At 39.7% G+C, this 12,136-nt stretch overlaps 2 protein-coding genes across 2 annotated transcripts in view; one reads left to right on the top strand and one right to left on the bottom strand.

The window, feature by feature from the left end:
- Window positions 1–1,139, bottom strand: part of CUNH12orf75 (chromosome unknown C12orf75 homolog) — a 34,700-nt gene extending 33,561 nt beyond the window's left edge. The window contains exon 1 of the mRNA XM_088141097.1: window positions 1,063–1,139. The gene's annotated coding sequence lies outside the window, so the exon portion shown is untranslated. The remainder of the gene's footprint in view (window positions 1–1,062) is intronic.
- Window positions 1–12,136, top strand: part of APPL2 (adaptor protein, phosphotyrosine interacting with PH domain and leucine zipper 2) — a 27,172-nt gene continuing 15,036 nt past the window's right edge. The window contains exons 1-5 of the mRNA XM_007424352.4: window positions 1–374; window positions 5,677–5,775; window positions 8,021–8,080; window positions 8,859–8,930; window positions 11,471–11,558. Coding sequence (XP_007424414.1) covers window positions 321–374; window positions 5,677–5,775; window positions 8,021–8,080; window positions 8,859–8,930; window positions 11,471–11,558 — 373 coding nt within the window. The 5' untranslated portion in view covers window positions 1–320. The remainder of the gene's footprint in view (window positions 375–5,676; window positions 5,776–8,020; window positions 8,081–8,858; window positions 8,931–11,470; window positions 11,559–12,136) is intronic.

Below are 12,136 nucleotides of genomic sequence, written 5' to 3' on the forward strand. Positions count from 1 at the left end.
GAGGAGCAGTCCTAGGCGAGCTGTTTGCTTGCCTGCTGACCGGGGCTGGGCATGCAACAGGCGGGAGTACAACCTGTTTAACGCACCCTCGGGCTCGTGGGCGCGCCGCTCGCCCCTTTCTCCCTTGACTTTAGTGCGGAAGAAAGGGCAAAGGAGGGGAGGAGAGACGCCGGATTCCGCAGGCGGTTTGCTCGCTCGTTCGGTCTCCTGGGCGAAGCGACCCAGCATCCAGATCCGACGTGTCAGCAAGAACGCTTGGCCGCCGCTCTCGCCGCGAAGCCAGCCTTCATTATTCCCGATCGCCTCTCTAGCGCCAGGCAATGCCCGCCGTCGACAAACTTCGCCTAGAAGAGGCTTTGCAAGATAGTCCGCAGGTACCCGGTTCCGGACGAGGCTTGAGTGCATCGGATCCGCGTTTCGGGAAGGGACGGTGCCGCAAGTTCCGTGCAAAAGCTACCTGCCGTCGGGGCGAGGAGCAGGGCCGGGGAGGGGGGGCGGTGGCTAGGAGGAGAGAGAGATTGACGGCAGCGATCGGGGAGACGTGATTTAGCCGAGCGAAGTCTGTTTCGGCTGTCCTTATGGGTCGGGTTTACGGTGGCGTCAGAGCAAATCTGAGGCTGAATTTATCGTTTGAAAGCAAAGAGGGGAAAATTACGTTCTGAAAAGGTTGAAGTCTTCCCAACTATTATTCAAATGATCCTGTGGCGCCTCAGCTGGGTTTTCCTATATAGTCTCCAAGAATCAGCACGAAAAGGTAGCCGTATCGGCTAAAGATTTATTAAGAGACAAAAAGAGGTTTTTCCTTCCAATCTACTTTCTTCCCGCTTTTGTGGTCCAAGAGAATAGTAATAATATTTAGACCGACCAAGTGCTGTCACTAAAAGATTCAAAATTCTTTTGAAATCAGAGACGTGCGTTGCAGCGCGTACGGTAATGAAAACTCCAACTCCAGTATTATGGATCTGGATCTAATATATAAAAAGTAACGCGGTTCTTACAATCTTAATACAGTAAAAATATTGCTCACCTGCATACTGTAACGTATTGTGAAAACACACCTACCGTGCAGCTGCTGTTAAAAGCGTCTAGTCTCACGTTACAACTTGGAGAGGAAGGAGCGCAGGAAAGTGTTAACGAGGACTGGGAGGCAGAATACTCTGGAAATATTAACGAGCTTTTGGACGGAGGGAGTGAAGACAGGAAGTAGTGCAGCTTTATTAGTGTACTTGCTCTAATTTAACAAATCTAGGTCACTTGAAGAAGAGGAGGAATTTTGCATGAAAAAAACCCCAATATCGACTATACTTGAAGGCACACTAAAAATAACAATGGTTTGGAATATTGAGATTCCACAATTAAAAATTATGCAGGACATTTCATGTGGAAGGAAGAGATTGATTGTTCAAGGCTGGTGAGTTTGGGCGCCTTGGTAAATCATTGTGGTCAGTCAACTGCCTCTGTTAGGGAAGACACACTTTCCCCCCCTTTGTTAGGAATCAGAAGGAGGTGTTTGATCAAATGGCTTTATTGTCAAGCAGCTTTCCCTTCTTCTGGCTTTTGGATCCTTCTTGAGGTGTTTGGTTTACTGAAGAAGGAGGCAGTGTAATGTGACTCATCAAATGGATGCAGGTGCTTAAAAGTCCTGGATGGTTAACAAGCCTGATTGCTATTTTGTGCCAAGGGAGCTGCACAATAAAGTGAATGTAAAACAACCACCACCATGGGTGGGAATCTTTCTTTTTGATTTAGAACTCATCATTCCAGAGTTGCTGAAGTTCTGGGCATTCATGCTTATTTATAGTATTTATTAAAGGTTTGAGTTGTAGACTTGAGTTTCCTTGATTGTAGGTTTCCAGGATGTAATTGCTTGGCTACCTGGACACAATCTTCCAGTAAAGGAGTGTTCAAAGAAGCAACCTTGGAACTTGAGAAGGTCCAGTCCAGAAAAAATAAAAGGCTTACCACATAATTGTGTCATTATATATTGAGAGATGTGAGATGTAATACTTTGGACTAATCACAAATTAGTTAGGTTATGGATTGGGTTTAAATTGATTTTTGTGGACTTTTCAGTTTTTATTTTGGTCTAAATAGTTTAATAAGCAGCAGCCCAAAGTGAAATCGCATAGAGGACAATGTAGAAGATATATGTAGCTCAGGGTTGAACTGTAGAATTCTTGGGGTTCTCTGAGCTTGGTTGTTCTCTTGCAGAGGTTTAATACCTGACTAGGTAACATCTTCAGATTAGCTAATTGGGTAATGAAACATCTGCAAGAAAACAGCCATGCTCAGAGAAGCCCAAGGACTCTAGAAGACAATTTGCCAATTTCCCAGTAATCAAGAATGGAGAAGTTGTGGCCCTCTGTGGTAGCTCAATGGCAACTCCCATCATTTTCACTATGGCTGTAATGACTCAGACTGAAGGGAGTTGGCATTTGACCTGTGGGCATCTGGGAGTGTTGGTGGGAAGGGACATCACATGCATTATAATGTTACTGTTTAAATGAAGTAAATACATAATTAGTGTCAATTGCATGGTGATGTCCTCATGGCTTGAATACCACACCTGTATTTGGACCCCATGAAAGGCCACTTATCCATTTTGTCCACTGATACATGCTTGCATATCTCATAAATATAATTATTTTTCCAAGGAATGCCATCTTCCCCAACCTGTTGTCTTCCACATGTGTAACTTAGGTCTCCCATGTTGATTAGGGATGATGAAGTTGTTTATATCTGAACACTTTGGTTTAATAAAAACTGAAGAAGAGGTGGGAAAACTCAGAAAATCTTCTGCTTTTGTTTTAATGGTTCACATTTTTGATTCAAGTTACTTTTAGTTTGTAAGCTTCCTTCAGGAAATATATTCTGGAAGCTAATCATTGTCAATAATTATGCTGCTTGGGTGTTATGTTGCAATTCAAAGCTTCTGAAATCCAACTCTCCGTGCTCCCTTTCTCTTCGACAGCTGAAAGCCTTTAGTGTGAACATTGAAATCAGTCTTGGATTATATTCCCCACATTCTTTTTTTACTAATTTTTGGCCAGAGGATAAACCACAAGTTATTTAGAGGAGACATACTATTATCACCCTTTTTCAGACATACATACATACATACTTACTAATTTTAAATAACTTTTACATCTGACATATACCATCAGATCTCCTGTTGTGGGACTATTATCTAATGGGAATAGTTTGCTCTATAGTAACTTGAGAGCTGTAATTGGGTATATATTATATGGAATCACATAATCGTGAATATTTTGAAGAGCAAAGATTTCCAAATCAATATTCCAAAGCATTTTGTTATTATTGTGATAGGATTTTTTTTTCATAGTTCTGAGTTAAATTTGCTTCTTTACTAAGGATATCCCATCATTCTAGTTTGCCTCCTGTTGCTTTGATTTACCTTATAAGAAAACACTTTCCATTGTAGCTTTCAATAATTCCATTATAGAGACAAGAGTCAGGATTCCAGAATGGGGTTATAGGGATGGTGGCAGGGGAGCACTGATAGCTCTGTTTTGATCATAAGAAAAATGCCAGATTCCATATTTTGACAGCATCTTTATTAAGTTGATTGCTGTGTAGCTTCTCCAGAACTATTCATTAGGCAAGATGGTAAACAAAGCCCTCCCACTCACCTCCTAAGTTGGAAAATCCATGGAAATGTCTCTAGTCACAAATTAGGCTCTGCTAGGAACTGTAATAACTTCAGGTTGCACCCAATACCATTCTTAAGATTTTTGAGATGAAGAACCAAGCAAAGAAAGTTATACAAAACTGGTATTCCACCAAGCATACAGTTGATTTTCAACACCAACCACAATAAAAAATGAACAAATTCAAACTGAACAGTTAAAATTATACAAAAGCAACAAAATCAATATACACCATAATATATTTATGATCACAAGAAAAATAACACTATTATTAAACATGCTTACCATCTAAATTAATGCCGTTCTCAGCATCTGCTCCACTTCTACCAATCAGCCTACTTCAGTAAATAAACAAATGATCAGATCCTCTTAAATGATTTGTCCAATGAATAATGATTAGGAGTCTCCTCAAAATATTTCCCACTAGCCCAAGTTTCAGACATAGAACATGACCAAATCCTTGTTCCACTAAGATCTCCATATATATATGGAGATTTATTATTTTTTTTTCTGAAGTTGCCCTGTGTATCAACATAAGCTCTGTGGCTTTGTGCCTTAATTTGTCAGTAATCATTTGGTAAAGCCTATATAACTAGTCATTACAGTACAGGATATGATGATTATATGAATTTTCCCTGTTCTCTTGACTCTGTTGACTCTCTTCTCAATAACCCCATTTGAAGCATTTTCTGAGATTCCTCCAGAAAAATTACATTACCCTTCTCTAATCTGGTACCCTCAGGAATCTGGATTACAACTCCTCAGTGTTTTCTTGGTTTATCTTTGCCTCCATTTCTCTTTCCTTTCCTCTCAGGTTTCCCCTGGATTGAACTGTTGATAGATAAAATTATCCTTTCATGCTCAGTAATGGGATAATGCAAATAATGCAAAGTGCCATATGGAATTTTAAGAACAGTGTATGTTGTGTTATATTTTGTCATGTCATTTCTTACTACATTTTAAATTGTGTAAACCTTATTTGATGCTGTACACTCTGCTATGCATTTCTATAGCATATAAATGCAAATAAAAGTAAAATATACATTTGGGAATATAAGCCTTCCTCCCCCAAATTTGGAGTCCTCAGGAAAAACCTCTTTTAAGCCTAAATTTATTTGGGGAGGAAATTCCCCCTTTCTAAGTGGCCTGTATGTCCTACTTAGAGTTCTTTGTTGAAGGGGGGATCCAAAATAGATATCCAAAACTAGATAGGCACCAAGGTCACCTGGCCATATCCTTCCCTACAATGTATTTGTATTTAAGCATTTATTTCTAATCTTGTGTAAATATTTATTATCCTATAAAATTTAAAGCAAGCGTGTGTCCTTTTTTGTCCTCTTCCATCACAATCCTTTCCCTTTCCTAAGTGCAAGGGATTTTCCCCTATGCAAGCAGCACTTTTACAAGATCTCTCTCATAATTCCAGAAGACAGGGTCATCCTATAAATAGAGTGAGTCCTTCACAGATGGTGTGGTTTTACTATGGAATTTGTTCCCTCGCTATGTAAGTGTGATGGAATGGAATTATGAAGGCCAGACTCAGGGAGGAAAACATGTTCTTTCATCTCCTGAGGAGCGAGGGAGAGATAAGAGGATGAGGTTGGCACCTCCCTGAGTCTGGCCTTCATAATTCCATTCCATCACAGTAAGCAGTGTCTGCCAGTTTTAGTTCTGCAAGAGAAGACTGTGGGTGGTCACTACTTACAGTGGGTCTATGTATTACCAATTGCTGGGTCCCTAAGCAAAAAAGTACTACTAGGGTTATGTCTTGCTTGGAGGCTTCTTGTCAACAACTGGTTGGCCACTTGGAGAACAGAATGCTGGACCAGAGAACCTTTGGCAGATGGTGGTGGTTGTTTTTAAAATCTCTGCTGAATGATTTTTTAAAAAGAAATTAAGGTGTTGCTGAGATGTGAGAACCTCTGATCGATACCTGTATTCAAGATTCCAGTGTTAAATAAATGACTGTTGGCTATTTTCATTTATGTCTTTGTTTTAAATGCTCCAGACTCGCTCTTTGCTGAGCGTATTTGAAGAAGATGCAGGAACACTTACAGAATACACCAACCAGCTGCTTCAAGCAATGCAGCGAGTCTATGGGGCACAAGTAAGTTGTTTTCCACAAAATACACTGGATACTTTTTCCTTTCCTTTTCAAAGATATGGTTCTAGTTTTTATTGCACTCCCTCTTACAATCCAGCTACTATTAATAATTGAGTGGTGATTTGGGGGGTGGGTGGAAATAGGCCCAGAAATTTTGGACTTCAATTTCCATCAGCCTCTCCAACACAGCTATTGACAAGGAATTGTCAGAGTTGTTGTCCAACATATTTTGAGAGCATAGGTTGTGATCCCTAACCTATTTATACCCCATGTAATCTGGTCTTTAGAAGTTTCATCTTCTGAGGTAAAAGAATGATTTTGCTGTTATTGATCACTGTATGTGAATGTGATATTACAGGAGTAAAGGAGCCCTTTAAATTTTCATATCCTCTTTGTTTTCTTTTCCTTGAACTATATGTGTATACAAAGTCCAACCTTTAGAAGTGTTTAGATAAGAGTTATTTAAATTATAGCTATAGATTGCATCACCATCGTTAAATGCCAGCTGGAATATCTGAAGCTCAGCATTTTATGGGGCACTCCTCCCTGACTTCTTGGGCTTGCACTCTTGTTTCAGGTGTTTTTTCATTAGAAAAGCAATTTATTAAGATATTTGGAATTACTACAGAGATGGGTGTTAGGGGTTTTGGTCCAACCTAATTTTCTTAATGATTATTTGAGAAAAGTGGTGAAGGCTGTTGCTCCTTGCAAGGTACAGTGTGACATTTTGTGATAGTTTTCAGTTGTAGTGTGAGGACAATTTTATTGGCCTTTCAGAACAATTTTGTGAGTAGTATACAAGCAATAGCTTTATGGAAATCATTGTCAAATTATAATGGGAATGAAATTGCTGTGGCTTTAAAACAAAGGTGATTTTGCTGTTATCTGAAATCTTGTATTTCCTTTGTTTGCCTACTTCCCTGTCTTTCCTCTTCTCACAAAGCTGGGAAGACTTCACCAGTATGTCCTCTCACTTTCTTCAAAACCTGGCCTGTTATGTATAAATCCTGATTGGTTACCACTTCCCAACCTATAGATTCAAGATTGTTTCTTTAGAAGTTGAGCAATATTTGTTTTAAACTGTGATCTTGAATTCAGGCATACATTGATCTTGAATGACAGCCCACCTTATGTAAAAAAACAGACTAAAATGTGGTCCAGTGTTTCTGGAGGTGAAGGAATGGAGAGGAGTAACACCAAAATAGGGAAATGGACGCATGCCTAGAACTTTGTGAAAACTTTCTCAAGTGCATGTATATAGCACTAAAACCAGGGTTAGCATTACATGTAACTCAGTGCATTGTTCCCTGCTTTATATTGTTCTATTACAGTTGTACACACACGCGCACACACACACGCACACACACGGGAACCCAGTAAATGCTGTTTCTATATGATGGATTTTTATTACCATAATTTTATCTGTAATCTTTCCTCATTTCTGCAGTGAAAATAACAATAGATAACTAATAATAAGCAGTGTGCTAAACACCACTGCAGATTTCTGTTTATTTAGGAAACAGGTTGCAGGAAATCTAGTAAGGTATGGATCCTAAATTGTACAGATGTATTAAGTTATTAATCTGTTCTTTGGGGAGAGAAACTTAATACATGAGCCTAAAGTCATTCAATCTGCATCCAATCCAGAAATATGCTCCTAAGGAATAATTGCTATATATGATTAGAAATAGAATAAATAGAAAGAGCCCCCTTTGAGAGTAGAGCCTGTGACTATAATACAAAATTGGAGGCTTAGATTACAATCTTTTTTGCAGTCCTGGTTGTGCCTAGAAGCTCACTGGGATTTGTTTCTTTGTTAGATATATAATCTGCTTTTTGATAAGGAGCCCAAGGTGGTTGGATGTAATCCTACCTCCTTCCATTTTTTTTCCCACGGCAACAACTCAGGTTGGGCTGAGAGAGAGTGATTGGCCCAAAATCATCCAGGGAGCTTCAGTGACTGAAGGTGGATGTGAACCTGGGTCTAAATACTGCCCAGTCCTGACTCTACATAGCTGGGTAGAGTCTTCTTTAATAGCTGGCTTTAATATGGCTTCTCTTCTTTAATAGTATCCAATACAAGGCATTGCCTGGGCAACATCCTTGCCCAATCTGCTGCTTTTTGCAATAGAGCACACCATTTAAAAGTCAAATGCAGTCCTTGTTCAGAAAAAGTTGTGTACTCCTTTCATTGTAAATCTTTAAGTGGATGTGAGCATCAGTAATGAGACACATTTTTTCTTTATAGAATGAAATGTGCCTGGCAACACAACAGCTTTCTAAGCATCTTCTTGCCTATGAAAAACAGGTATGTGTAGTGCAGTCTGTTCCTGAGCAATTTCCACATTTAGGAGATGAAAAGTAGACATAGTTCAACCTTCCCCTAGTATTTTGCTTGATCATCTGTAGAGATTACAAGGAGACAAATTTGTTCTGACATGTTCTGGCAGTCAGTACTGTGGCAGCTGCTTAAGGCCTTGCTTTCTTCATTTGAAATGGCACATGGACTTGATTCTTAAAACTTCAAACAACTTGTGATCATTTCTCTATTCACAGCAGTGGTGAGGTACCCAAGATGTCCACAGGGAGGGTCAAAAATGTCAAGATGATGGCCACAACTGCACAATTAAAGCATTAAAAAGGGGTATGGCTTCAATCCTATCCATCTTGGCTTTTTTGCGCCCCTCCCCAGATGCCCCTGGAGGCACCTCTGGCCCTCCGAAGTTGAGGATGTAGCTGGCATTTCTCCCAATGGGTCATGTTGGTAGGAAGCTTCAGTTCAGAAATGTTAGGAAGCCTATATGTAAGCGAATCCCACTGCTTTTTACAGAAATTTGCTGAAGATCAGTTTAGTGCAACTATAACCTATGACTGGCGTTTGAGTGTAGAAGGTAGGGGCAGAGTTTCTGCCACTTCGGGTGAGAAAGAATGAGAGGCAGGCTCCTTTTCCTCCCTGGCTTGCATGTACCCTCAGTCTTGCTGAGGGAAATACATCTGATGGGGCTGACTCTGGGCTGAGCCTTCTTAGGCCTATTCTAGTTCCTTTCTGTGAGTAAGTGCTGCCATTAACCCTTGTTAACTTGCAGAACTTTGCCCTGGGGAAAGGAGACGAAGAAGTGATATCTACGCTTCAGTACTTCTCAAAAATTGTGGATGAGGTAATCCAAATTATAAGTTGTTTTTCTCTCTCTCATTCTCCAGCACCAGCCTGATTAGGACTGTAAAAGATACTAGAAAAGAAAGGAGAGCAGTTAATGCTTGGTGTTGATCAGAAAAAGACTGCTGTTCTGCAGCTGAAATGGTGGAGAAAAAAAGGAAGGATTCTACCTTTCTATGAAGAGTCTTGTGACAGCCATCAGCACTTTTAGGGCTTCCTCACCCTTTTCCATCAGGTTTCCTTTGTTTAATCACATTCAACCAAAATCCACAATGCCGTGAACATTTCAACACTAGAATGATATTAACTTTTGTAGCAGCATTAGCTGTTACAACTTCTCTCAAACAACCTTGAAACTTGTATTTGGGGGGAGAATGGAGAATTCTCTAATCTCTCCATCATATATATCATTTGGTTAAGCCCCAAAGAGTTGGGCTTGATTAGTACTTGGTTGGAAGGCTGCTTGGAAATCCAATGGCTGTAAGCTAGACTAGGAAGGAAAAAAAAAACATTCTGGAAGAAGTCAGTGGCAAACCACGTCCATACTATTGGCAAGAAAACTACATAGAAGTAACAAGGGAGACTTTACCTTTTTCTTAAGAGTTTTCTAATCTCTACATTACTCACAAAGATATAATATCCTGAGGAGAGAAAATAACTATTCAGTCTCTTTTAATAGCTAGATTTGTGTATGACTGTGCATACACAAAAACACTACAGGTAGAATGTATCAGCATTTCCAAGAACTCAGTTCAAAAGAGTTTTTGTTCAAGAGTTCATTATCCTGATCATCTTTTTAACAGAACACTTAACAGTGGTATCCTGGGGCTAAAATGTGGCCGAGGAATCATAAAACATATACTAGGTCTTCAGAGAAAGTTTCTGCACTCTTCCCCAAATACTCTCCCTTTCCCACAGTGTCAGCCATTTAGCAGCACTTGTGTTTGTCAGTGACAATGAATCATAATCATACCTTAGTCTCCTTCTTGTATTTATATATCAACCCACACATGAAAATCAATAGCTGTTTAAATAACCTCCCTTAGAAATTACAGCATTCTGCTGTGAAAAGTGAAAAGAAAAAAATAACAGCTATGTTGTTTGGTTTGGATAAAACAGCCTCATAGGCAAAGCAATACAATGTGTGAATGGAATTGAAGTTTGCAGAATCAATATAAAAGTTCAAGTTAGTTTTGCTTCAGAGCCTCTCCTTAAGTAAACTCTTCAGTCATTTTATAACATGGAGACTTTCTTGCTCAACTGAAGCTATATAGGAAGGCCTTGTTTGTGAGTTGATTCATTGCATTGTGTGAAGTAAACTCCCTTGCAGGTTTTAGTGGAATAACCCCAGTTTTCAACTTCACTCATTCTTAAGATAGGATTAGTTTTACCATTAGGGATATTTCAGATAATAAATGTAGACATTCTAGATTTTAAACTTGGACACCATGTGGGAAAGCTGTGCAGAGTGAGAGATTCTCTTGATCATCCTTCACAAACTGCCTTCTGGATGTGCCTCCAATCATCCTCGTGCTGGTTGGAGACAAGTCACACTACACAACTGAGGGGTGCCACCTTGGTAGAGCAGATGCAGTCCCTCAGGAGAGTCGTCTTTTCTCCCGTTCTATAAATGCAAGTAGTAAATCATCAAAACGTCAAAGAACAAAATCAGTATATCTTTAGAATACAAACATTAATATGGGAGTACATATAAACTGAAGGAGTGATATAGTGAAATCATTTACATTCAAAAATGTTTATTCCAGAAACATTTTTGTATAGATGAAGATAATCTGCTGGGAACTACTTTATTGATATAACTTACACTGAAAATCAAGCATGGATGAGTCCGTAGGGGAGTTTTGAAAACTCTTACTAGCTATATTAATTTTTAAGCTGGTCCTATTTCCCCCCACTCTTACATACCATTGATCAAAACAAAGATGTACTTTAATTCTTCAGTGTTTCACAAAAAAATACATCAGGCTGCTAACTTATTTATTTTTTGCAATTTTCTACAGTGAGTCAACAGCTAAAAGGGCCTCTTCCTTCCCTCCCTCCCTCCCTCCCTCATTCATTCATTTTGTCCTTGCCACTATAACAGAGCTATTGATGGTTTACAAAATAGAATAATACAATAAAATATCCACAACATTTATTTAACTATTCTACACTAGAAAGCTGATAGTTCTGTATTAAGAGATTCAGAGATTAGGAGAAATATGCATATGAGATTAAGAGATTGCTGACATGTGCATACATACAAAAATGATTTTGAAGATAAATACTGTTCTAATATATACAAATGCATTTCAAGGGGGCGGGGTCCCAATCTAGCTGTATAGATGAAAAGAATAATGTTTGTTTCTCCAATCCAGTGTCAATTTTTTTCTTCCTTTCTTTAATGTCCTTATATCAGCTTCATTATGATTATTATCTAGAGATGAAACTGAGGCTGAGAGATATATCCAGGCTTATGGTACTATAATAGTACTTAATATATACTGGATATATTAAGATCATTACTTTCCTGTTTTTCAGCTTAATGTTTTACACACTGAACTGGCAAAACAGCTTGCAGACACCATGGTTCTTCCCATCATTCAGTTTCGTGAGAAAGATCTTACAGGTAAATAATTGAAATGTTTCTTCTTGGCTGGGAATTTCCATGGTCTGTCTTCCAATTACAAGTAGTCCTCACTTAACGTGCATTTGTTCAGTGACCATTCAAAGTTACGACGGTGTTGAACAAGGGATTTACGGTCATTGTAGTGTCCACGTGGACATGTGAACAAAATGTGGGCCGACCCACATTTATGACCGCCTTTTCAGTCATAAAGGCGTTCTATCTGCTGTTGCCAGATGCCTCCATTGCTTGGCCCTGCCCATCACCGCCATGCCCACTGCACCACCCACCACTGCTGTACCAGCTAAGGCCTTATTTTGTGCTGTCTTCTTTTGTGCCGGTGCAGCTGGGCCTCTGTTCACACCCCACCCAGGTCCTCCATTCATGCCCCATCCAGGGCTTCCATTCTTAAAAGAAGGACCTGGCCGGCATGTGAAAGAAGGCCAGTATGCAAACACATGCCCTGGCCAGCGCACGAACACATGCCCTGGGTGGGGCACTAATGGAGGCCCTGGCCAGCGCACAAGAGAAGGCCTGGCTGCAGCGGCACAAAAGAAGGTGGCACAAAAGAAGGCCCCATC

This window comes from Python bivittatus, unplaced genomic scaffold (assembly GCF_059951505.1).
Source record: "Python bivittatus isolate LINGU-HERP-01145 unplaced genomic scaffold, Pbiv_v1 ctg000330_np1212, whole genome shotgun sequence".
NCBI lineage: Eukaryota > Metazoa > Chordata > Lepidosauria > Squamata > Pythonidae > Python > Python bivittatus.